The sequence below is a fragment of the Zalophus californianus genome, chromosome 6 (genome assembly GCF_009762305.2).
Source record: "Zalophus californianus isolate mZalCal1 chromosome 6, mZalCal1.pri.v2, whole genome shotgun sequence".
Lineage (NCBI taxonomy): Eukaryota > Metazoa > Chordata > Mammalia > Carnivora > Otariidae > Zalophus > Zalophus californianus.
In genome coordinates, this window is record NC_045600.1 from 126,560,266 (window position 1) to 126,587,100 (window position 26,835).

The window sequence follows — 26,835 nt, forward strand, 5'->3', positions numbered from 1 at the left end:
GTTGACATAAATTCAGTGTGTTGCCTTAGACACATCTCTTAGTTTCAGAGTCGCTATAAAATAAGATGTCTGTTCTCATCTCTGAGGTCTCCTTCAGCTCTAACATTTTTGATCCTCTAATTTGGGTAATAGATCAGTAATTTCTTGTCATGAAATGTATTATCTTTTTCCATCAAGTTTCTTCCAGTTTTATTAACTTAAATACATTAAGTGGAATATTTTAAGGGACTTGGTAGAATTTTGGTTTTTCTGTTTGTTTGTTTTTCAATATTGCCTAGAAGTGAGAGCTTACTTTTTCAGGTTTTCATGTCAGTTCAAATAAAAATTGCCATGAAATAGTACGCCATCAAATGATTTGACCTAACTGACACTTAAAGAACACTTCAACCAATAACAGCAGAGAATGCATTCTTTGAAAGTGCACACAGAACATTTACCAAAATAGACCATATTCTGGGACTAAAGGAATTCTCAATAAATTTAAAGGGTTCAACTCATACAAAATACGTTCTCTGGCTACAGTGGAATTAAAAGTCGAAATCAGTAACAGAAAGCTATCTGGAAAATCCCCAAATATTTGGAAAGTAAATAACACGCTTCTAAATAATCCATGGATCAAAGAAGAAATCAAAGGGGAAATTAGAAAATATTATATATCAAATGAAATGAAAGGAAATACATCAAAATTTATGGGACACCATTAAAATGATACTTTGAGGGACATTTATAGCACTAAATGCCTATATCAGAAAAGAAAAATGGTTTCAAATCAGTAACCTCAGCTTTCACTTAATAGACTAGAAAAAAATACTAAATTACATCAGAAGTAAGCAGAAGAAAGAAAACAACAGCAGAAATCAATGAAATAGAAAAGAAAAACAATACAAACTTTCGGTAAAAAGCAAAGTCTGGTTCTCTGAGAAGATCAATAAAGTATAAACTTTCAGTCAGACTGATCAGAGAAAAAGAGAAGATACAAATTAAAAATACTAGAAATGAGAGACATGACATTACTTCAGATTCTATAAATAGTAAAAGAATAATAAGGCAATATTATGAACGATTTTATGCCAGTAAATTTGTCAACTTAGATAAAACGGACAAATTCTTTGAAAGACAAACTACCAAACTTCGCTCAAGAAGAAATAGATAATCTGAGTACCCTTTGTCTATTAAAGAAATTGAATTGGTAGTGAACAGGCTTTGCACAGAGAAAACTCCAAGCCATGATGGAATCCTTGTTGAATTCTACCAAGCACTGAAAGAAAAAATAATACCAATTCTTCATATCCTTGCCAGGCATTAACAAGGACCTCCCACACACTTCATAGTGCCACTGGAGACAATGTGGGCTTAGACTTCCACCATCATCTGGCAGTAACAAGGTGCCTGTTCTAGTCCCTGTTTTGAGTGCTGTCAGAGGAGGTCTAGTGGAGAGACAGGACTTTTACTACCACCCCACAGTAATGAGGTCATGCATTCAATGTGGTCAGTAATGGCCACATGAGGAGCAGTAACAAGATACTCCTACCTCTCCCTGGCAACGTGTTATCAGAGGAAACCTAGTGGGGAGCCATAAATCCCACTGTCACTATCAGTAATGAGGGGTTCCTACTTTTTCATGCGTCCTCAGTAGAAAACCTAGACCATCTATTCCTACTTTGCAGTAACCAGGAAGTACTTCACCCTCCCTGTTGGAGCAGAGTCTGTGGGAGCCAGCTAAAACAGAGGTTTAAATAAAATTAAAGGTCTTAAACTATCCAAATTTTAAATTTTATAAATCAAGAGTTGTTCATGCCAAGAATTAGGAAAATCTCAACTTAATGAGAAAGGACAGTCTACACTAATGTGGAGATGACAAGGATATTGCATTACCTGACTAAGATTTTAAAGAAGCCATCATAAGAATGTCTTACCAAGCAATTACAAATACACTTGAAAACAAATGAAAAAATAGCCTCAAGAAAGAAATAGAAAATCTCAGGAAATAAATAAAAGAGGGGTGCCTGGGTGGCTCTGTTGGTTAAGTGGCCAACTCTTGGTTCTGGCTCAGGTCATGATCTTGGGATCCTGGTATCCAGCCTCCATCTCACATGCTGGGTGTGGAGCCTGCTTGAGGATTCCCTCCCTCTACCCCTTCCCCTGCTCTCTTTCTCTCTCTCAAATAAGTTTTTTTTTTTTAAAGAAATAAAAGTTATAAAGAAGAACCAAATGGAAGTCTTAGAACTGAAAAATATAACAACTGAAATAAAATAGTGGATGGATTCATGAGTAGAATGGAGGGGACAAAGAACAGAATCAGTGAACTTCAAGGCAACAATAGAAATGACCCAGCTTGAACAACAAAGAGAAGAGACTGAAAGAATAATGAACACAACTTCAGAGACCAATGGGACTAAAACAAAATGTGTAATATTTATGTCACCAGAGTTCTGGAAGAAGAGGGGAATAAGGGTGGAGGTGAAAAGTATTCAAAGACATATGGCTGAAAACTTGCCAAATTTGGCAAAAGACCTAAGTCTACAGATTCAAGAAGCTGAGAAAACTCTAAAAAGGATAAGGCCAAAGAAATCTACACCAAGATAAAGCATAACCAAACTTCTGAAAACTAATGACAAAATTTTTGAAAGCAGTGAGAAAGAAATCAACATTATCTTTAAGAAAAGATGTTTTGTTTTGTTTGCATAAGAGATTTCTCATCAAAAACCGTGGATGTCAGAAGGAAGTGAACAACACTTTCCAAATGCTGCAAGAACTGTCAATTCAGAATTCTATATACAGAAAAAATATTCTTCAGGGATGAAGGGTAAATCAAGACATTAAGCCTACCTTAAAACAATGGCTATTGGAAGTTCTTTAAACAGAAAGGAAATGATAAAAGAAAGAGTCTTGGAACATGAAGAAGGAAGAAGGAAAAATTGTAAAAGTAAAACAATTTCCTTTTCCTTTTGAGTTTTCTGAATTATGCTTGATGGTTGAAGCAAAAATTATAACACTGTCTGATATGGTTCTGAGCATATGTAAGAGGAAATGTGTAAGAAAATTATACTATAAATTGAGTAAAGGAGGTAAGGTTTCTCTACTTGAACTGGCAAAATGATGACATCAGTAGGCTATTATGTAATACCTAGGGAAACCACTGGAAAAAAGATACACAGCTATATGCTTAAAAATAGATAAAATGGAATTCTAAAAAATATTAAGCCAAGGGAAGGCAGGAAAAAGAAAACAGAAATGAATAATAAGACAATACAAGAAGGAAACAATAAAAACAACAAAAAAGACAAACTGAAATCCTAACATATGTTAAATGTAGATGGTTAAAATAATCAATTAAAATGGAAATATATCAAAATGTATGGGGCACAGCAAAAGCAGTGCTAAAAAGTAAACAACACTAAATGCATATATTATAAAAGAAGAAAAGTCTCAAGTCAATATCTAGGCTCCCACCTCAAGACCTAGAAAAAAAGAAGGGTAAAATAAACCCAAAATAACAAGGAAGGAAGCAATAAAGACCAGAGCAGAAATCAATGAAATTGAGGACAGAAAAATAATGGAAAAAATTAATGAGACAAAAAACTGGTTCTTTGAAAAGATTAAGAAATTGGCAACTTCCTTCAAGACTAACAAAGAAAAAAGTTGGGAAGACACAAATTACCAGTATCAGGAATCAATAGGGGATATCCCTAAAGACCTTGAAGACACCAAAAGCATAAAAAATGAATATAATGAACAACAGTACATAAATTAGTTTGATAACTTAGTTGAAATGTACTAACTACCTGAAAAGCACAAACTACCACAATCACCTGATAGGAAATACATCATTTGAAAAGCCCTATCACTATTAAGGAAATGAATATGTAATTTAAAAACTCCCCAAAAAGAAAACTCCAGGCTCAGATTTTTTTCACTGAAGAATTCTATTGAACATTTAAAGAATTAGTACCAATTCTGTACACTCTGTTCTGAAATAGAAGAGAACACTTCCTAGTTCATTTTATGAGGCTAGTATTAACTGATACTAAAACCAGACAGAACTACAGACCAGTATCCCACATGGATACAGATGCAAAAGTCCTTAACATGATATTAGCAAGTAGAATTCAACAATATATTAAAATAATTACACATCATTAGCAATTGAGGTTTAGCCTTCAGGGATAAGAGGCTGATTCAGTGTCAGAAAATTTGTCAGTGTAATCCACCATATGACAGGCCCATTCGTGGGAATGTAAAATGGTACAGTCACTTTCAAAAACATTTGGGCAGATTCTTAAAAACTTAAACACACACCTACCATATGACCCAGTCATCTTACTCCTTTTTTTTCCCCCAAGAGAAAAAGAAAGCACACGTCCATACAAAGACTTGAACACAAACGTTCATTGCAGTTTTATTTGAAATAGCCAAAATATAGAAACAACCCTAAAGCCCAATAACAGATAGATGTAAAAAGTAACTGTGATACATCCATTCAATGGAAAACAGTTCAACAATAGGAAGGAATGGTCTATTGACACATATAACACGAGTTTATCTCAAAATAATTATGCTGAGTGAAAAAAGCCAGCCAAAAATAGAGCATGTGCTGCGTGATTCCAGATAAAAATTCTGAAAAAGTCAAACTGATCCATAGTGACAGAATGCAGATCCTTGCCTGTCCCCCTGCCCCTTCCTAAAGGGCTCTAGTTTTGTTAGCCCTTTTCTGTTTGCATTTAAAGGTGCCATCCTTTCCCCCCACCTTCCTTTCCCCCACCGTGAGGGGATCTCGCTGCACTCTCTGGAACCTCACTTATGTTCTAGGCTCAGCTGCCAGTCTCACCTGCATCTCAGCTCTCCTTCCTGAGCTCCAGATCTCAACCTCACAGGGCCTGGTAGACCTTCAGTTTCTGCCTCCCACACCACTGTCTCTGCCTTCCCTGTTCACTTTTTCAGGGGATGCACCAACATCCTCTCCAGTGCCCAGGCCAGGAGTCCAGGTGCCTGTTACTCTTCACTGCTCATGTCCAGTTAATCACAAGCCTTACTGAAAGCTCTTCCTAAATGTATTATCCGTTCCTGAATAATTTTGTTCATTCCTGGATTTCCAGCATCCAGCACAAATTCCCTGCATTCCAGCTACTTCTCTCTGGTTCAAACCACCATCACCTCACTCCTAAATGACTCTACCGGCTTCCCAATGGGCCCGCCTTCTAGTCTTGCCAATCCATTTCCCGTACTTGAACAGATTGGACTGTGTTAGTCTCTTGCTGAAGAACCCTTCGTTGGTTTCCCATTGCTCTCAGGCTAAAAAGTACAGACATTATACTAGCTTTGAAGACCCTTCATTTTCCCTGTCCCCTGCCTGCCACTAGCCTGATCACCTACCACCCTTCTGTGCCCTCTTCCCTGTCATACGCAGCTCGGCCCCATGGCAGCTTCCTGTGGCCCCCCTGCCCTAGCCTGCTCCTCTGTCCTCTGGGTCCATACACTTCAGTATTTCCTCTGCTCCAGAAGCTGTGCCCTAGCTTTCCACGGAGATACACACACACACACACACACACACACACACACACACACACACACACACACACACACACACACACACACACACAAAACATCTTTATCCATTCATTTGTCGATGGACATCTTGGCTCTTTCCATAGTTTGGCTATTGTAGACATTGCTGCTATAAACATCAGGGTGCACATACCCCTTTGGATCCCTACATTTGTATCTTTGGGGTAAATACCCAGTAGTGCAATTGCTGGATCGTAGGGTAGCTCTATTTTCAAGTTTTTGAGGAACCTCCATACTGTTTTCTGGAGTGGCTGCACCAGCTTGCATGCCCACCAACAGTGTAGGTGGGTTCTCCTTTCTCCACATCCCCGCCAACATCTGTCATTTCCTGACTTCTTAATTTTAGCCATTCTGACTGGTGTGAGGTGGTATCTCATTGAGGTTTTGATTTGGATTTCCCTGATGCCGAACGATGTTGAGCACTTTTTCATGTGTCTGTTGGCTGTTCCGATTTCTTTGGAAAAATGTCTGTTCATGTCTTCTGCCCATTTCTTTATTGATCATTTGTTCTTTGGGTGTTGAGTTTCATAAGTTGTTTATAGATTTTGGATACTAGCCCTTTATCTGATATGTCATTTGCAAATATCTTCTCCCATTCTGTCGGTTGTCTTTTGGTTTTGTGGACTGTTTCTTTTGCTGTGCAAAAGCTTTTTATATTGATGAAATCCCAATAGTTCATTTTTGCCCTTGCTTCCCTTGCCTTTGGCGATGTTTCTAGGAAGAAGTTGCTGTGGCTGAGATCGAAGAGGTTGCTGCCTGTGTTCTCCTTTAGGATTTGGATGGACTCCTGTCTCACATTTAGGTCTTTGAACCATTTTGAGTCTACTCTTGTGTGTGGTGTAAGGAAATGGTCCAGTTTCATTCTTGTGCCTGTGGCTGTCCAGTTTTCCCAACACCATTTGTTGAAGAGACTGTCTTTTTTCCATTGGACATTCTTCCCTGCTTTGTCGAAGATTAGTTGACCATAGAGTTGAGGGTCCATTTCTGGGCTCTCGATTCTGTTCCATTGATCTATGTGTCTGTTTTTGTGCCAGTACCATACTGTTTTGATGATGACAGCTTTGTCATAGAGCTGGAAGTCCGGAATTGTGATGCCACCAGCTCTGCTTTTCTTTTTCAACATTCCTCTGGCTATTCGGGGTCTTTTCTGGTTCCATACAAATTTTAGGATTCTTTGTTCCATTTCTTTGAAAAAAGTGGATGGTCTTTTGATGGGGATTGCATTGAATGTGTAGATTGCTCTAGGTAGCATTGACATCTTCACAATATTCGTTCTTCCAATCCGTGAGCATGGAACGTTTTTCCATTTCTTTGTGTCTTCCTCAATTTCTTTCATGAGTATTCTATAGTTTTCTGGGTACAGATTCTTTGCCTCTTTGGTTAGATTTATTCCTAGGTATCTTACGGTTTTGGGTGCAATTGTAAATGGGATCGACTCCTTAATTTCTTTTTCTTCTGTCTTGTTGGTGTATAGGAATGCCACTGATTTCTGTGGATTGATTTTATATCCTGCCACTTTACTGAATTCCTGTATGAGTTCTAGCAGTTTTGGGGTGGAGTTTTTTGGGTTTTCCACATAAAGTATCATATCATCTGCAAAGAGTGAGAGTTTGACTTCTTCTTTGCCGATTCAGATGCCTTTGATTTCTTTTTGTTGTCTGATTGCTGTGGCTAGGACTTCTAATACTATGTTGAATAGCAGTGGTGATAGTGGACATCCCTGCCGCGTTCCTGACCTTAGGGGGAAAACTCTCAGTTTTTCCCCATTGAGAATGATATTCGCTGTGGGTTTTTCATAGATGGCTTTTATGATATTGAGGTATGTATCTTCTATCCCTATACTCTGAAGAGTTTTCATAAAGAAAGGATGCTGTACTTTGTCAAATGCTTTTTCTGCATCTATTGAGAGGATCATATGGTTCTTGTTCTTTCTTTTATTAATGTATTGTATCACATTGATTGATTGATTTGTGGATGTTGAACCAACCTTGCAGTCTAGGGATAATTCCCACTTGGTCGTGGTGAATAATCCTTTTAATGTACTGTTGGATCCTATTGGCTAGTATTTTGGTAAGAATTTTTGCATCCATGTTCATCAAGGATATTAGTCTGTAATTCTCCTTTTTGATAGGTTCTTTGTCTGGTTTTGGGATCAAGGTAATGGTGGCCTCCTAAAACGAGTTTGGAAGTTTTCCTTCCATTTCTATTTTTTGGAACAGTTTCAGGAGAATAGGTATTAATTCTTCATGAAATGTTTGGTAGAATTTCCCTGGGAGGCCATCTGGCCCTGGGCTTTTGTTTGTTGGGAGATTTTTTATTACTGCTTCAATTCTTTAGTGGTTATAGGTCTGTTCAGGTTTTCTATTTCTTCCTGGTTCAGTTTTGGTAGTTGATACATCTCCAGGAATGCATCCCTTTCTTCCAGATTATCTAATTTGCTGGCATAGAGTTGCTCATAATATGTTCATAGAATTGTTTGTATTTCTCTGGTGTTGGTTGTGATCTCTCCTCTTTCGTTCATGATTTTGTTGATTTGGGTCATTTCTCTTTTCTTTTTGATAAGTATGGCCAGGGGTTTATCAATCTTGTTAATTCTTTAAAATTAACAAGATTGTTTCATTGATCTGTTCTACTCTTCTTTCGGTTTCTATTTCATTGATTTTTGCTCTGATCTTTATTATTTCTCTTCTGCTGGGTTTAGGCTTTATTTGCTGTTCTTTCTCCAGCTCCTTTAGGTGTAGGGTCAGGTTGTGTATTTGAGACCTTTCTTGTTTCTTGAGAAAGGCTTGTAGTGCTATATACTTTCCTCTTAGGACTGCCTTGGCTGCATCCCAAAGATTTTGAACAGTTGTTTCCATTTTCATTTGTTTTCCATGAATTTTTTAATTCTTCTTTAATTTCCTGGTTGACCCATTCATTCCTTAGTAGGATGCTCTTTAGCCTCCATGTATTTGAGTTCTTTCCAATTTTCCTCTTGTGATTGAGTTCTAGTTTCAGAGCATTGTGGTCTGAAAATATGCAGGGAATGATCTCAGTCTTTTGGTGCCGGTTGAGACCTGATTTGTGACCTAGGATGTGATCTGTTCTGGAGAATATTCCATGGACACTAGAGAAGAATGTGTATTCTGTTGCTTTGGGATGGAATGTTCTGAATATATCTGTGAAGTTCATTTGGTCCAGTATGTCATTTAAAGTCTTTATTTCCTTGTTGATCTTTTGCTTAGATGATCTGTCCATTTCAGTCAGGGGGGTGTTAAAGTCCCCCACTATTATTGTATTGTTGTCGATGTGTTTCTTTGCTTTTGTTATTAATTGGCTTATATAAGTGGCTGCTCCCATGTTAAGGGCATAGATATTTACAATTGTTAGATCTTCTTGTTGGATAGACCCTTTAAGTAGGATATAATGTCCCTCATCTCTTATTATAGTCTTTAGTTTAAAATCTAATTTGTCTGATACAAGGATTGCCACCCCAGCTTTCTTTTGGTGTCCATGAGCATGGTAAATGGTTTTCCACCCCCACACTTTCAACCTGGGGGTGTCTTTGGGTCTAAAATGAGTCTCTTACAGACAGCGTATCGATGGGTCTTGTTTTTTTATCCAGTCTGATAGCCTGTGTCTTTTGATTGGGGCATTTAGCCCATTACATTCAGGGTAACTATTGAAAGATATGAATTTAGTGCTATTTTGTTGCCTTTGAGGTGACTGTTACTGTATATTGTTTGTGTTCCTTTCTGGTCTGTGTTACTTTTAGGCTCTCTCTTTGCTTAGAGGACCCCTTTCAATATTTTTTGTAGGACTGGTTTCGTGTTTGCAAATTCCTTTAGTTTTTGTTTGTCCTGGAAGCTTTTTATCTCTCCTTCAATTTTCAATGACAGCCTAGCTGGATATAGTATTCTTGGCTGCATATTTTTCTCGTTTAGTGGTCTGAAGATATCATGCCAGTCCTTTCTGGCCTGCCAGGTCTCTGTGGATAGGTCTGTTGTCAGTATAATGTTTCTACCATTGTAGGTTACAGATCTCTTCTCTCGAGCTGCTTTCAGGATTTTCTCTTTGAGACTTTAAATTTTACTATTAGATGTCGAGGTGTTGACCTATTTTTATTGTTTTTGAGGGGGGTTTTCTGTGCCTCCTGGATTTTGATGCCTGTTTCCTTCCCCAAATTAGGGAAATTCTCTGCTATAATTTGCTCCAATATACCTTCTGCCCCTCTCTCTCTTTCTTCTTCTTCCGGGATCCCAATTATTCTAATATTGTTTTATTTTATGATATCACTTACCTCTCGAATTCTGCCCTTGTGATCCAGTAGTTTATCTATCTCTCTTTTTCTCAGCTTCTTTATTTTCCATCATTTGGCCTTCTATATCGCTAATTCTCTCTTCTACCTCATTTATCCTAGCAATTAGAGGCTCCATTTTTGATTCACCTCATTAATAGCCTTTTTGATTTTGACTTGGTTAGATTTTAGTTCTTTTATTTCTCCAGAAAGGGTTTCTCTAATATCTTCCATGCTTTTTTCAAGCCCAGCTTGTATCTTTATTTTTTTTTAAAGATTTTATTTATTTGAGAGAAAGAGAGAATGAGAGAGAGAGAGCACGAGAGGGAAGAGGGTCAGAGGGAGAAGCAGACTCCCTGCTGAGCAAGGAGCCCGATGTGGGACTCGATCCCGGGACTCCAGGACCATGACCTGAGCCGAAGGCAGTCGCTTAACCAACTGAGCCACCCAGGCGCCCCCAGCTTGTATCTTTAAAATCATCATTCTGAACTCTAGTTCCAACATCTTACTAATGTCCGTATTGATTAGGTCTCTGGCAGATGGTACTGCCTCTTGTTCTTTTTTTTTTTTGAGGTGATTTTTTCCGTCTTGTCATTTTGTCCAGAGGAGAATAGATGAATGAGAGAACAAAATGCTAACAGGGTAACAACGACCCCAGAAAAATATACACTAAACAAATCAGAAGAGACCTGAAACTGGGGGAAAAGAAAGGGAAAGGAAGAAAAAACAAAAAGATAAAAAACAAACAAAAAAACAGAATATGATCAAATATGATCAGGCTGGTGCATAGATCAGTGCCACACACTAGATTTCGGGTGTATTTTGGTCTGTTAGAAGAAAGTGCCTCCCAAAATTTTAAAGAAAGAAAAACATATATGTACAACAATAAGGGTAAATATGATGAAGGGATGGAATATGACTGTAAAGATGAAAATTATAAAAGATTTTGTAAAAGGAATTGATAAGAAGTTGGTTGAAAAAAGAAGGAAGAGGCTTTAAAAAAAAGAGAGAATGTGATCAGGGAGGAGACTAGAACAAAGCCATACACTAGAGATTTAGGGTATATTTTGGTCTGTTAGCGGAAACTGTATCCCAAAATTTTAAAAGAGAGAATAACTTACATATATATGTATACCAAAAATAAAGTTAACTACTATGAAGGGATAGAATATGACTCTAAAAATGAAAAATAAAAAAAGATTTTTTAAAAAAGGATTGATTAAATGTTGGTTGAAAAAGGGAAAAAGAAAAATTCAAAAAAAAGAGAAAAAGAAAAAGAAAGTTAAAAAAAATTAACTTTGAAAGACTAAAGAATCATGGGAAAAAAGCCATGAATTCTATGTGCAGCATTCCCCTAGCTTTGGAGTTTCTGCCGTTCTCACTGATTGGTAAACTTGGTCTTGGCTGGCTGTTCTTGCTGATCTTCTGGGGGAGGGACCTGTTGCCATGGTCCCCAAATGTCTTTGCTAGAGGCGGAATTACCCCGCCCTTGCTGGGTCAGGGCTAAGTAATCTGCTCGGGTTTGCTCTCGGGAGCTTTTGTTCCCTGCAAGCTTTCTGTACAGCCTTGGAGGATGAGAGTGAAATGGCAGCCTCCCAATCTCTGCCCCAGAGGAGCCAAGAACTCGGGGCCCTACTCCTCAGTGCGCCCCCAGAGAAAAGCAGTCAGTCACTCTTGTCTCCCCAGTCTCCGGCCGCACTCAGTGCTCACCTAGCCTGTGACGGAGCATTTCTGTCTTTGGCACCCAACCCCGTTTGGAGTCCCCAAACCCAGCAGATCCCTGTGGTGCGCTCCTGTGCCGCTCCTCCCGGGGGAGGAAGGGGAGTCTCCTGGATCTGCCGCTTGTTGGGTCCCTGCTGGAGGAGCAGTGGCCCGACTGTGCCGCGGATCAGTTTACGGTTTATGGCAACCCCGAGCTGAGAGCCCACTCCTCGGCTCCGTGTCTGCAGCCGGCTTCCCCGCTCCGACACCTGGGAGCTCTGCCGCACTCAGGCACCCCCAGTCTTTCTGTGATCCCGAGGGTCCTGAGACCACACTGTCCCCGAGAGGGTTCCACCCCCCGCTTAGCCACTGGAGTGATGTCCCTCAGCGGAGCTGACTTCTAAAAGTTCTGATTTTGTGCTCTGATGCTCTATCACTTGCCAGTAGCGGCTGACGGAGGCCCCCTCCCCCGCTGTCTATCTTCCCAAATATCGCCTCGGATTCACTTCTCCGCATGTCCTACCTTCCAGAAAGTGGTCGCTTTTCTGTTCAGAGAGTTGCTGCTATTCTTTTCTTCGATCTCCTGTTAAGTTTGTAGGTATTCAGAATGGTTTGATCCCTATGTAGCTGAATTCCTGGCACCAGATGAAATTTAGGTCTCCTACTCCTCCGCCATCTTGTTTCTCCAAACCGTACTTTATTTCTTAATTTATTTCGGTGTTAACTCTTTAGAATATTTCATTTGCTCTCATTTCAGATTGAAGAAGAAATAAACGGCTGTTTGCAGTTTTTGCAATCTGTTTACTCAACATTTGGCTTCTCCTTTCAATTAAATTTGTCAACAAGACCTGAAAACTTCCTAGGAGAGGTTGAGCTATGGGATGAAGCTGAAAAGGTATGGGGAGACAAAGTGCATCCCTTCCTTTCTGTGAGTGTGGAAACCACCCGAGTGACTGTAGTTACTTTGCATGAGGAGGATGCCATGCTTTGCAATAGAAAGGTTTAAATTGGAAGTTATGGGATAAATACAGAGATTATAGAATGTGGTTGTCCAGTTTTCTTTGTAACAGTGATAAGAACAATACATTTGTTTCAAATAGTTTCAAGTTTATAGCAGGTTTTTATTTATACTCTTTCAGTGTCAGTCACTAATAACCAATTTCATAAGTTTTTAAAGGAATCCTCTGATTTGCAGGCACTCTTGGTGTGTGTGCAGCTTATTTTAAACTGTTGCCTGTTGAGCCAACTTAGTGTGATTCATAGATGTAGACGCACACACCCGTTGCTTGAATCCTCTCCACAGTCACAGCCTCTGGTGCTATCCCTTATCTAGAGGCACCCAGAGACTCACATGTCACATCTCAGCTTTGGAGAACAAGATTAAGGAGCTCATGATGCTTCTCTGTCTCTCTCTCTTTTTTTTTCCTTCTTACTAAACATGAAAAGAGTCCAGTACATTTCCTGTGTCAGTTTTTATTTGAAATGAGGATGGTGGTATGGCCAGACACCCTTGAATGCCTAAACCCTGACCTGCCTGTTGATCCATCTCTTCATAGAATACTCACAGACGCTGATCACACAGATCATTAAGGAACTAAGAATCAGAGGAACACTGTATTGATAGTGTTAGTTAGTTTTCTGTTCGGTACTGAGGCAGGCAGAGACTTGGTAGAAGCAGTTTAGGCTTGAGATCTAATTAGGGCCTTCTCCTCCCCACTGTCCCATACCCATCCTAAATGCACCTTCTTCCGTATCTGTTTCATAGAGGAAGAAAGTCAAATTAGCCTGCCCCTGCTTAGCCACATGGAGATAGGAAGAGGAAAAGAGGGCACAAAGCTTGACTCTGGAACACCTTTTGCCTATTTTCAAAAAGGTTAGCTCCATGAGTGAATTATAGAATAAGCATTAAGGTCTGAAATGGTGATGATGATGACAATGATTGTGATAACACCTAAGGTTATGGTGGGCTTAAGTGGAATAATTTATGTGAGGAATTTGTCGTAGTGTCAGGCACATGTAAGTGTTCAGTAAATGTTAGGTGTTGGTATTATTAATTGTAGTAGTATTATCACTATTATCACTCCATACATGGAGTGCAGGGGGCCAAAAAGTGGGTGGACCAAGTGTGGGCCTGGCACGGGGAGAATGGGCTGGGCTGTCCCACCATCTTTTTGCTGTCTTTTAGTTCACTGTTCCTTTAGAAGTTGGGAATCCTTCCACTCTGGGGGAATTTATCCCATGGTGTCTACCCCTGATCTGGGAATCAGTGAGATGAATATATATATATTTTTTGTCTTCAGATGTCTCTGAAATGGTTTGAAAGAGACAGTAGTTAAGTCAGCTCCAAGGCCACATTGTTCCTGGGTCATCAATTCACCATTACCTTATTTCTTATCTCAGATTGTGTGTAGTTATGGAACCCAGCAGAACTCACTGGACAGCTATGCAGTGTAACCATCAGATGACAGCTTGTCCAAATAACCAAAATGTCAGGAGCAAAAAAATACCCTAGATTTGAATGATGTGAGTTCTGTTTTCTGTTAAGTTTCATCAAGAAATCTGTGACATAAAGAAAATCTACTTTTTCTTGTGAAAATTAAAATCCAAAAGAAATAGTTTCATGTTCTATATGTTCAATTTTTTAACTTAACCTAAGCTCAGCTATAGGGTTCCCACTCAGATAAATGTGAAGGGAGTCTGGGCTGCTGCTTCAGCAGACCTGATCTGGCCTCTGCCCCTGGAATCTATGTAAATCCACCTGCTCCTTGGAGCTGGAATAACCCCTCTCCAAATCTCTCGTGCATCCCACTTTTCCGGCATTCCATTGAGCCATTGAGATCCCTAAGAACATTCCAAGCCCGCACCCACAAAATTCCAAGCAAATTGATATATTTAGACCCCAGCCTGTACCACAGCATAGACCCACGGTGCTCTTGGGAGCCAGAGACTTGGTTTACCTGGAAAAGAAGGATAGCCAGCCAGAAGGGGAGAAAAGGAGATCTTGATTTCTCCTCTACCAGGGTGCAGGCAGTGTCCACAGATGTGAATTACAGTGGTTCAGTCTCCCCTCAGACATACATTTCCTCCCATACCTTGCATAAACTGAAAGCTTTCTTAGCTTTGGTTGTTCCTATTAGGCCGTCTTGATTACTGTGTCCTCAGAGGCCCAGTGAGTATCAGTGCCCTCTACTTTATGCTTTTCCCCCAAAACTGGCCCTTTTTTGGCTTTTTAATTCCTGGGAGCCCCCCTCAATTCTCCCCATCACTTAGTTCCCTCTTGCAGCAGGTCCTCGTTTTCTCTAGGAATATATTCCAGTATCTATTCTCCTTGCAGAAGCAGAGTAAGGCAGAGGCTAGCCTCCCAACCTATGAAATGAGTCTGTGGTGGTGACCTTCTCTAGTCCTAGGTAGAACACAAGCTGCTCTAGCAGGGTCAGGCCCATGAGGGAGCCTCCTGGGATCTCAGCCAAGACCAGCCAGCACCTGACGCACTCTAACTGAGATCCTAGAAAATCCTGCCAGGACCCCATGAGTCAGCTTTCTTGATGACTCTGCCTTTGGACCCCCAGCCGCCACCACTGCTTTGACTTCCCTGTCAGCAGTTTACTCCCAAATGTCAACCCCCTCATAGGCACCGATATATTGAGGTGATGACAGGACTTTGGATGCTGGTATGGCAGTATTCTGGCCAGGGACTTAGGAATGCACAGGTGCTTCCCAAGGAAGCTATATCCATAGGACATAGCCAGAAGACTTAGACACTTCTTATTAATACTTATACCCAATCACCAGCAGTTCTGAGGGTTTTCACTACAGTCTGAAATCAAAGAATTTATGTGGCTTAGGCTGAAGATCAAAATGGGCCTCCTGCTCCCACCCACTATAAATCATAAAGGACACCCCTCCCTAGCTACATGTACAGAGGTATAGAAAAGCAAGAGACAGTGGCAAGGCCCTTCCCCTTGACCTTACCCACCTAAACACAGAGTGGATGGGGGAACACAGGGTGGATAAAGGATAAAGATCAAAGTTTCATACCTTTTAATGAGTGGAGGCATCACCCACTAAGTTGGGAAGTGTGTAGGCGAAGGGGGCCTGCATTGGCTTCCCTAAACACTTGCCTGGAATTCACTGGGACAGTTTAGTACATTGTCTTTTAATTTTTCCAGTTATAATGTGTATGAGAGCACGTACCATCTTAATCACCTTTATGTAGCCCCTGCTCAGTAATTTATTGGATATAAAACATGCCCAATAAATATATGTTAAGCTAAAATAGAATATAATTAAGATTTGTAATAACTTACTTTTTTGAGCTATGTGGCAAAAAATAAGAGTACAGTGACGTATAAGTTTTAAATGTTCTCTTCTTTAAAAAAAATAGCAACTACAGAACAGCTTGGTGGAATTTGGAAAACCATGGAAGATGAACCCAGGAGATGGAGCATTTTATGGCCCTAAAGTAAGTAGACTATATGCCTCAAAAAGAGTAAAAATTTAAAGGAAAAATAAAAGCTGTCTTTAAGCAAATATCATTTAATTTATAGATTGATATAAAAATCAAGGATGCTATTGGCCGATACCATCAATGTGCTACAATTCAGCTGGACTTCCAACTACCTATTAGATTTAATCTTACATATGTTAGGTGAGTAATTGAATGTGACAAATAAAGTAGTACTAATATGCCAATCATTTGTCATTTGAACATTCGCAGTACAAAAATAAACATCAATACATGGACTAGTAAATGTCTATTACTATATGTGTGACATACTCATATATTTTTTATATATTCAAGTTTTTACTTAAATTCCAGTTAGTTCACATACAATGTAATATCAGTTTCAGGTGTACAATATGGTGATCAACACTGCCATACAACACCCAGTGCTCATCACACATGCACTCCTTAATCCACATCACCTACTTCACCCATCCTCCCACGCCCTCCCTTCTGGTAACCATCGGTTTGTTCTCTATAGTTAAGACTCTGTTTGTTGGTTTGTCTCTCTTTCTTCCCTCCCCCCTTTGCTTGTTAGTTTTGTTTCTTAAATTTCACATAGGGTTGAGTTCCACATATGGATGTCTCTCTCTGATTGACTTATTTCGCTTAGCATAATACTCTCTGGCTCCATCCATGTTATTGCAAATGGCAAGATTTCGTTCTTTTTTATGGATGAGTAATATTACATTGTTTATATTATATATACAACTTCTTTTTAAAAATTATTTATTTATTTATTTGAGAGAGAGAGAGAGAGAACACAAGCAGGGAGAGGGACAGAGGGAGAAGCAGACTCCCCACTGAACAGGGAGCCCGACATGGGGCTTGATTCCAGGACCCTGGGATCATGACCTGAGCCGAAGGCAGACACTTAACCAACTGAGCCACCCAGGCACCCCTGTACTACTTCTTCATCCATTCGTTGATGAGTGGACACTTGGGCTGTTTCCTCAGTTTGGCTATTGTAGATAATGCTGCTGTAAACATCAGGGTGCATGTACCCCTTTGAATTAGTATTTTTGTATTCTTTGGGTAAATACCTAGTAGGTCACTTGCTGAATCATAGTGTAGTTCTATTTTTAACTTTTTGAGGAACCTCCATACTGTTTTCTACAGCCGCGGTACCAGTTTGCATTCCCACCAGCAGGACTAGAGGGTTCCTCTTTCTTCATATCCTCTCCAATACCTGTTGTTTCTTGTTGTTTTAGCCATTCTGACAGGTGTGAGGTAGTTTTGATTTGCATTTGATTTCATTGTAGTTTTGATTAGCATTTCCTTGATGGTGAGTGATGTTGAGCATCTTTTCAGGTGTCTGTTGGCCACCTGGATGCCTTCCTTGGAAAAATGTCTATTCATGTCTTCTACCCATTTTTTAATTGGATTACTTGTTTTATTGTGTGTTGATTTGTATAGTTCTTTATGTATTTTGGAGGCTAACCCTTTTTTAGATATGTCATTTGTAAATATCTTCTCCCATTCAGTAGGTTGCCTTTTAGTTTTGTTTCCTTCACTGTGCAGAAGCTTTTTATTTTGATTTAGTCCAATAGTATATTTTTGCTTTTGTTTCCCTTGCCTCAAAAGACATATCTAGAAAGAAGTTGCTATGGCCATTGTCAAAGAAGTTACTGCCTATGTTCTCTTCCGGGATTTTTATGGTTTCAGGTCTCACATGTAGGTCTTTAATCCATTTTGAATTTATTTTTGTATATAGTGTAAGAAAGTGGTCCAGTTTCATTTTTTTGCGTATAGCTGTCCAGTTTTCCCAACACCATTTGTTGAAGAGACTGTCGTTTCCTCATTGGATGTTATTTCCTGCTTTGTTGAAGATTAATTGACCATATAATTGTAGGTTCATTTCAGGATTTTCAGTTCTTTTCTGTTGATCCTGTGTGTCTGATTTTGTGCCAGTACCATACTGTTTTGATTACTCCAGCTTTGTAATATAACTTGAAGTCCAGAATTGTGGTGCCTCCACCTTTGCTTTTCTTTTTCAAGACTGCTTTGGCTATTTGGGGTCTTTTGTGGTTCCATACAAATTTTAGGATTGTTTGTTCTAGCTATGAAAAATGCTGTTGCTATTTTGATATGGATTGCATTAAATGTGCAGATTGCTTTGGGTAGTATGGACATTTTAACAATATTTGTTCTTCCAATCCATGAGCATGAAATGTCTTTCCATTTCTTTGTGTCATCTGTAATTTCTTTCATCAGTGTTTTATGGTTTTCAGAGTACAGGTCTTTCACCTCTTTGGTTAGGTTCATTCTTGGGTATCTTATTGTTTTTGATTCAGTTGTAAATGGGATTGATTCCTTAATTTCTTTTTCTGCTGTTTCATGATTAGTGTGTAGAAATGCAACAGATTTCTGTACATTGCCTTTATATCCTGTGACGTTGCTGAATTCATGTGTTAGTTCTAGCAGTTTTCTGGTGGAGTCTGTGGGATTTTCTATATAGAGTATCATGTTATCTGCAGATTGTGAAAGTTCTACTTCTTCCTTGCTAATTTGGATGCCTTTTATTTCTTTTTGTTGTGTGATTGCTGTGGCTAGGACTTCCAGTACTATGTTGAATAAAAGTGGTGAGAGTGGACATCCCTGTCTTGTTCCTGATGGTAAAGGAAACACTCTCAGTTTTTCCCCCACTGAGGATGATATTAGCTGTGGGTTTTTCATATATGGCCTTTATGCTGTTTCCTCTAAACCTACTTTGTTGAGGGTTTTTATCATGAATGGGTGTTGTACTTTGTAAAATGCTTTTTCTATATCTATTGAAATGATTATATGGTTCATATCCTTTCATTAATGTGATGTATCATGTTGATTGATTTGCAGATATTGAACCACTCTTGCAACTCAGGAATAAATTCCACTTGATCGTGGTGAATGGTTTTTTAATGTATTGTTGGACTCAATTTGCAAATATTTTGTTGAGGATTTTTGCATTTATGTTCACCAGAGATATTAGCCTGTAGTTCTTTTTTTTGGTGGTGTCTTATCTGGGTTTGTTATCAGAGTTTTGCTGGCCTCATGGAATGAATTTGGAATTTTTCCTTCCTTTTATATTTTTTGGAATAGTTTGAGAAGAATAGGTATTAACTCTTCTTTAAATGTTTGGTAGAATTCTCTGTGAAGCCATCTAGTACTGGACTTGTGTTTGTTGGGAGTTTTTCATTACTCATTCCATTTCTTTGCTGGTTATCAATCTGCTCAAGTTTTCTATTTCTTCGTGTTTCAGTTTTGGTAATTTAGAAATAGAAACATATGTTTCTAGAAATTTATGCATTTCTCCGAGGTTGTCCAACTTGTTGGCATGTAGTTTTTCATAATATTCTCTTATAATTTGTTGTATTTCTGTGGTGTTGGTTGATATTTCTCCTCTCTCATTTGTGATTTTACTTATTTGGGTCCTTTCTCTTTTTGATAAATCTGACTAGAGGTTTATTAATTTTATGAATTTTTTCAAAAAATCAGCTCCTGGTTTCATTGATCTGTTCTATTGTTTTAGTTTCTATATCATTTATTTCTGCTCTAATCTTTATTATTTCCTTCCTTCTGCTGGCTTTAGGTTTCGTCTGTTTTTCTTTTTCCAGCTCCGTTAAGTGTAAGGTTAGATTGTTCATTTGAGATTTTTCTTACTTCTTGAGGTAGTACTGTATTACTATAAACATCCCTCTTAGGACCACTTTGTTGCATCCCAAAGGTTTTGGACCCCTGTGTTTACATTTGTTTCCGTGTATTTTTCAATTTCTTTTTTTATTTCCTGGTTGGCCCATTTATTTTTCAGTAGCCTATTATTCAACTTCCATGTATTTGTGGTCTTTCCAGATTTTTTCTTGTGGCTGAGTTCTAGTTCCACAGCATTGTGATCAGAAAAGGTGCATGGTATGACTTCGATCTTCTTATTTGTTGAGTCCTGTTTTGTGGCCTAATATGTGATCTGTTCTGGAGAATGTTCCATGTGCGCTTGAAAAGAATGTGTATTCTGCTGTTTTAGCATGGAATGTTCTGAATTTATCTCTTAAGTCCATTTGATACAGTGAGTCATTCAAAGCCATTGTTTCCTTCTTCTGCTTAGATGTCCATACATTGATGTAAGTGAAGTGTTAAAATTCCATAATATTATTGTGTTATTATCAATGAGTTCCTTTATGTTTGTTATTAATTATTTTACATATTTGGGTGCTCCTATGTTGGGTGCATAACTATTTACAATTGTTATATCTTCTTGTTGGATTGTCCCCTTTATGACTATATAGTGTCCTTCTTTGCCTCTTGTTACAGTCTTGTTTTAAAGTCTAGTTTGTCTAATGTAAGTATTGATTGTTACCCTGGCTTTCTTTTAACATCTATTTGCATGATAAATGTTTCTTCATTCTCTCACTTTCAATCTGCAGATGTTTTTAGGTTTAAAATGAGTCTCTTGTAGGCAGCATTTGATGGTTCTTCTTCCTTTTTTTTTAATCCATTCTGACACCCTGTGTCTTTTGATTGGAACATTTAGTCCATTTACATTCAAAGTAATTATTGATACGTATTTATTGCCATTTTATTGCTTGCTTTGTGGTTGTTTCTGGAGATTTTCTCTGATCCTTTCTTTTGTCTTTCATGTTTTGCTGATTTTGTTTAGTGATATATTTGGATTTCTTTGTCTTTATTCTTTGCATGTTTGTTAGTGGTTTTTGATATATGGTTACCATTAGGTTGGTATATAACCTCTTCTGCATATAGCGGTCTGTATTAAGTTGATGGTTGTTTAAGTTTGAACCCATTCTTCTCCTCTTCTCCCCATGTTTTAGGTGTATGTTATTATATTTTACATCCTTTTTTGGTGAATTCTTTGACTGATTTTTTACAGAAATATTCATTTTTACCACGTCTGTGTTTCCTACCTTTATACTGTCACTTTTGGTCTCTCTTTTCCACTCAAAGTGCCCCCTTTAATATTTCTTGCAGGGCTGGTTTAATGGTCACGAACTCCTTCAGTTCTTGTTTGTGAAACTTTTTATCTCTCCTTCTATTCTGAGTGATAGTCTTGCTGGATAGAGTATTCTTTGCTGCAGATTTTTCCTATTTAGCACTTTCAAAGTATCATGTCACTATCCTGTGGCTTGCAAAGTTTCTGTTGAAAAATCTTCTGCTAGCCTTATGGGTTTTCTCTGGTGAGTTATTGACTTCTTTTGTCTTGCTCTTTTTTTTTTTTTTTTTAAAGATTTATTTATTTGAGAGAGCGAGAATGAGAGAGAGAGTACATGAGAGGGGAGAGGGTCAGAGGGAGAAGCAGGCTCCTCGCCGAGCAGGGAGCCCGATGCGGGACTCGATCCCGGGACTCCAGGATCATGACCTGAGCCGAAGGCAGTCGCCTAACCAACCGAGCCACCCAGGCGCCCTTGTCTTGCTCTTTTTAAGATTTTTTGTTTATCACTCTACTTTGCAAATTTAACTACAGTATATCTTGATGTGGGCCTGCTTTTGTTGATTTTGATGGGAGTTCTCTGTGCCTCCTGGATCTGGATGCCTGTTTCCTTTCCCAGATTAGGGTAGTTTTCAGCTATGATTTTCTGAAATACAGTTTTTGCCCCCTTTTCTCTCTCTTCTGGGACTCCTATAATATGAATGTTACATTTGATGGAGTCACTGAGAACCCCAAGCCTATTGTTGTTTTGCATAATTCTTTGTCTCTTTTGTTCAGCTTAATTACTTTCTATTACTTTGTCTTATAGGTCATTAATTTGTTCCTCTACCTCTTCCAGCCTGCTGTTCATTGCATCACGTGTTTTCTTTTTTTTTTTAATGTTTTTATTTATTTCTTTATTCATGAGAGTCAGAGAGAGAGAGAGAGAGAGAGAGAGAAAGGCAGAGGCAGAGGGAGAAGCAGGCTCCCTGCCTAGCAGGGAGCCCGATGCGGGACTCGATCCCAGGACCCTGGGATCATGACCTGAGCCGAAGGCAGACGCTTAACCATCTGAGCCACCCAGGCGCCTGCATCAAGTGTTTTCTTAATCTCGTTTATTACATACTTCATCTCTGTGTGATTCTTTTTAAATTCTTATCTCTGTGGTAAGAATCTCACTGATGTCTTCCATTCTTTTCTCAATTCCAGTGAGTATCATTATGATCATTACTTTAAATTCTCATCAGGCATGTTACTTACATCTGTTTCACTTAGATCTCTGGTCGTGGCCTTATTTTGTTCATTCATTTGATATAAGTTCCTCTGTCGTCTCATTTTGTCTACATCTCTGCCTGCTTCTGTGTGTTAGAAAATCTAGTTATGTCTTCTACTCCTGAAAGTAATGGCCTTATGAAGAAGAGGTCTTGTAGTGCCCAGGCCTGGCACTTTAGGGAGTGTCTCCATTGTGTGCTGTGTGCTCTGCTCTTGTGTTCTGGCTATTCTTTCCTTCAAGCTGGCCATCTGCAGAGGCTCTCCTTGCCTGATGTGGGCAGTGTTTGGTCCCTGGGCTGAGTGTGGTGAGTTTTAACTAGGAATGTGCTGGTCTGCTTCTGAAATGAGACATGTCATCACCTCCACTAGAACTGAGGCCCTGTAGAACTCTCTGATAGGGAGATGTGTTGTGGGCAGGGGTTTGTAGTCTTCTGGGGGAGAGGCCCACTGCACTGGGACTGAGGTAAGTGTGACTGAGAAGGGCAGTTCCATTGGAGTGCGGGGGTGGGGAGGTGGGATTTGGTGTGAGCAAGTTAGGCGGCCAGTGTCCACACTGCGCTGCTTCCCAAAGGTGGCTCTGTTTATCCTGAAGGCTGGGGGAGGGAAATGACGCTGGCTAGCGCCTTTGTTCCTGGAAAGGCCTGTCCGTGAATGCTTCCTCTCAGGGACTCACTCCAAGAAGAGCAAATATTCTCCCCACTGTGTGCCCCAGGTACTCTTCAGATTGCTTTTTCCATGCTGTCTGCCCCCCGGGTTGTTTCCCTGCCTTCTCTCTAGGACTAGGGCAGTGCCCTCTAGGCTCTATCCCAGCCAAGCTTGCTGATTCTAAAATTCTAGGCTTAAAGCCCCACTAGTTGCAAGAACTCATGAAATTCAGTCCCTCTATTTTCTAAGCCAATGGCTATGGGGAAACATTCTCCTTGTGTGTTCCCCTGTGTGCTCCTCTCTCTCTTGCCTTTCAACACGACCATGGCTCCCTCCACACCACAGCAGCCAGGATCCTTTTCTCCCCTAAACCATGTCTCTGCACTCCCTACCTTCTTTGATGTGTCTTCTTCTCTCCCTTTAGTTGTGGAGTTTGTTCTTTCAGTCTTCAGTTGAATGTTTTTGATTTCTGGGGTATTTAGGATGATTTGATAGTTAGCTAGCTGTATTCGTGGGATGAGGCAAGCCTAAGGTCCTCTTACTTTACCACTATCTTCCTGTCCCCAGTTCCCAATATACTCATATATTTATGTACCTGCTTATAATCTATTTGGGGATCAACGAGAATTTTCTGACTACATGATCTAGTGGGGGAAGGAAGATAAATAAGTATAAGATTAGAGATATGAACAAAGTACTTTAAAACAATCAAAGCTGCTTACTCCCTGACGTGAGGAGGGATGACTTTATAAAGAGTGAACATTGTGTCTGTATCTTGAGGGTGAGGTATTTGCCAGGGAGAGCAGAGTAAAAGGGCAATATTGTCACTGCACACCAACAGCTTTTTAAAAAAATAATTCTTAATATACAGTAAAGTTTCATATGTGTGTGGCGTGTGTATGTGTATGTACAGTTCTATGAATTTTCACACCCATGTAGAGTTGTGTGCCACCACCAAATTATGATTCCATCATTCCAGCAAACTCCTGTGCTCCTCCCCTGTCGTCATATTCTCCTCCCATCCCTTGCCCTTAGCAATCACGAATATGTTGTCCGTCCCTATAATTTTGCCTTTTACAGAATGCTATATATATGGAATGATATAGTATAAAACGTTTTGAGACTGGCTTTTTTCACTCAGCATAATGTCTTAGAGATTCATCCATGCTTTTGCCTGTATCAGTAATTTGTTCCTTTTACTGTTGACTAGTATGCTGTTATATGGATGCACCACAATTTGTTTTTCCACTCACTCATAAAAAGGCATTTGGTTCATTTCCAGTTTTGGGTGATTATGAGTAGAGCTGCTATAAACACTAATGTATAGGCTTTTGAGTGAATGTAAGTTGTCATTTCTCTGGGGTATAGACCTAGGAATGGGGCATATGGTAAGTGTATGTTTAACTTATAAGAAACTGACACACTATTTTCCAGTGTGGCTGTGCCATTTTGCATTCTCACTAGCAATATATGAGAATTCCAGGTGTTCTATATTCTTGCCAGCCCTTGGTTTTCTCAGGATTTGTTTGTTTCTTTTTTTTTTTAAGCCATTTTAATAGGGGTGTAGTAGTATTTCCTCTTGGTTTAATTTTGTATTTCTCTAGTAGCTAATGATGTTAACATCTTTTCATATATTTATATGCCATTCATATATTCTCTTTGATTAAGTGTCTGTTCAAGTCTTTTGCTCATTTTTAAATTGGGTTGTTTACTTACTGTTGAGTTTTGAGAGTTCTTTATATAATTCAAGCCCTTTGATAGATACGTGATTTGCAAACAGTTTTTCCTTATCTATAGCTGTTGTTTTTTCATTTTTTACAGTGAAAGTCTTAACTCTTCCTTCAATATTGAGTTTTTAATTTCAATGAATTCTAATTTGTAAATTTTTTCTTTTATGGATCATGCTTTTGGCATCATGTCTACAAACACTTTGCCTAAGCACAAGGTTTTCCTTTATGCTTTATTTTAAAAGTATTCTAATATTAAGTTTTACCTTTGGATCTAAGATCCACTTTGAGCTCGTGTTTGTGTAAGATGTGATGTTTAAGTCACAGTTCATTGTTTGCATCTAGATGTCTAATTGTTCTAACACCATTTTTGTAAAAACTGTTCTTTCTCCACTGACTTGCCTTTGGGCCTTTGTCAAAAATCAACCGGACACATTTGTGTGGTCCTATTTTTAGATTTTCAATTCTGTTCCACTGATTCATTGATTATCCCTTTATTAATACCATACTGATTCAATTACTGTAGCTTGATATTGTTTTAAAATTAGATAATGTGAATCTTTTATTCTTTTTCAGAGTTGTTTTGGCTTTTCCAACTCTTGCTTTCAATAGATCTATTAAAAAAAGAAACAACAAAAAACAAAACAAACAAAAAACCCTAGTGAGAATTTTGATTGGAATTGCATTAAATCTGAAGATCAGTTTAGAAGTGACTTTATTGAATCTTTCAATCTATGAACTTCTTTGATTTCTTTCATCAGTTTTTATAGATTTCATCATACAAGTCCTATGCATATCTTATTAGATTTATACCTAAGTATTTCATTTGGGTGGAGCAGTTGTAGATGGTATATTGTATTCTTAATTTTGGCACCTGTGTGTTCATTGGGAAATACAGATGATTTTTGTATGTTGATCTTGTTTGCTGAACTTACATATTCTAGGAGTTTGGGCAGGCTTTTGTTTGTTTGTTTTTGTTTTTTATTTTTTTTGGCAGAATTCCTGGGATTTTTCTATGTAGACAGTCATGCCATCTGCAAATAGAGACAGTTTTACCCTTCCTTTCTCATCTGTATGCTTTTTATTGCCTTCTCTTGCCTCATGGCAGTGGCTAGAACTTTCAGCTCTAGGTTGAATAGAGGGATGAGGGTGGAGATGCTCACCTTCTTCCCAATCTTAGGAGAAAAGCATATAGTTGTTTCACCTTTAAGTACAATTGTTAGGTGTAGGACTTTGTAGGTGCTCTTTATCAAATTAAGGGAGTCTTCCTCTACTTCTAGTTTTCTGAGAGTTTTTATCATAAATGGATTTTTAAAAAAGATTTTATTTATTTATTTGAGAGAAAGAGAGAGAACGCAAGCAGGGTAAGTGTTAGAGGAAGAGGGAGAAGCAGGCTCCCCACTGAGCAGGAAACCTGATATTGGTCTTGATCCGACCCTGGGATCATGACGTGAGCCAAAGGCAGACACTTAACTGACTGGGCCATCCAGGCACCCCCCAGAATTGATTTTGAATTTTGTCAAATTCCTTTTCTGTATCAATTGATACGTGACTTTTCTTTTTTAGCCCATTCATATGGTGGATTACATTGATTTAGAATGTTGAACCAGCTTTGCATTGCTGGAATAAATTCCACTTGCTCATGGTGTATTGTTTTTATATATTACTGGATTGAGCTCCTAATAGTTTGCATGTATGTTCATATGGGATATTGGTCTGTGGTTTTCTTTTCTTGCACTATCTTTCACTGGTGTTGGTATTTGAGTAATGCTGGCCTCACAAAATGAATTAGGAAGTAGTCCACTGTCTTCTATTTTCTGGAAGATATTATGTAGAATTGGTTATTTCTTTTTCAAATGTTTGGTAGAATATACCATTAAAACCATCCACTGCTGGAGGTTTTCTTTGGGAAGGTTTTTAATTATGAGTTCATTTTCATTGAGATAGAAGATGTTTATGTTACCTCTTTCTTTTTGGTTAAATTGAAATAGATTGTGCTTTGCAAGGAATTGATTCATTTCATTTAAATTGTTGAATTTATATGCAGAGAGTGTTCATAATATTACACATATTATGCTTTTAATTTCTGTGAGACCTGTAGTGATATCTTCTCTTTCATTCATAATTTAGTAATATATCCATCTTTGTTCTCTTCTTTGTCAATTTTTCTAGAGGTTCATCAATTTTACTGACCTTTTCAGAGAACTGACTTTTAATTTCATTGATTTTTCTCTATTATGTTTTTAATTTA

General features: G+C 38.7%; 1 protein-coding gene across 7 annotated transcripts in view; it reads left to right on the forward strand.

Moving 5' to 3' along the window:
- The window catches only part of TARS3 (threonyl-tRNA synthetase 3), a 76,642-nt gene that overhangs the window by 33,528 nt on the left and 16,279 nt on the right, over positions 1-26,835 (forward strand). For all 7 annotated transcript variants that reach the window (XR_003515810.2, XR_003515809.2, XM_027571315.2 and 4 more), the window contains 3 exons: positions 12,300-12,437; positions 15,927-16,004; positions 16,090-16,190. Coding sequence is in view for 5 of the 7 variants with exons in the window: in XM_027571315.2 (XP_027427116.1) it covers positions 12,300-12,437; positions 15,927-16,004; positions 16,090-16,190 (317 nt within the window). In the remaining 2 variants the exon portion in view is untranslated. The remainder of the gene's footprint in view (positions 1-12,299; positions 12,438-15,926; positions 16,005-16,089; positions 16,191-26,835) is intronic.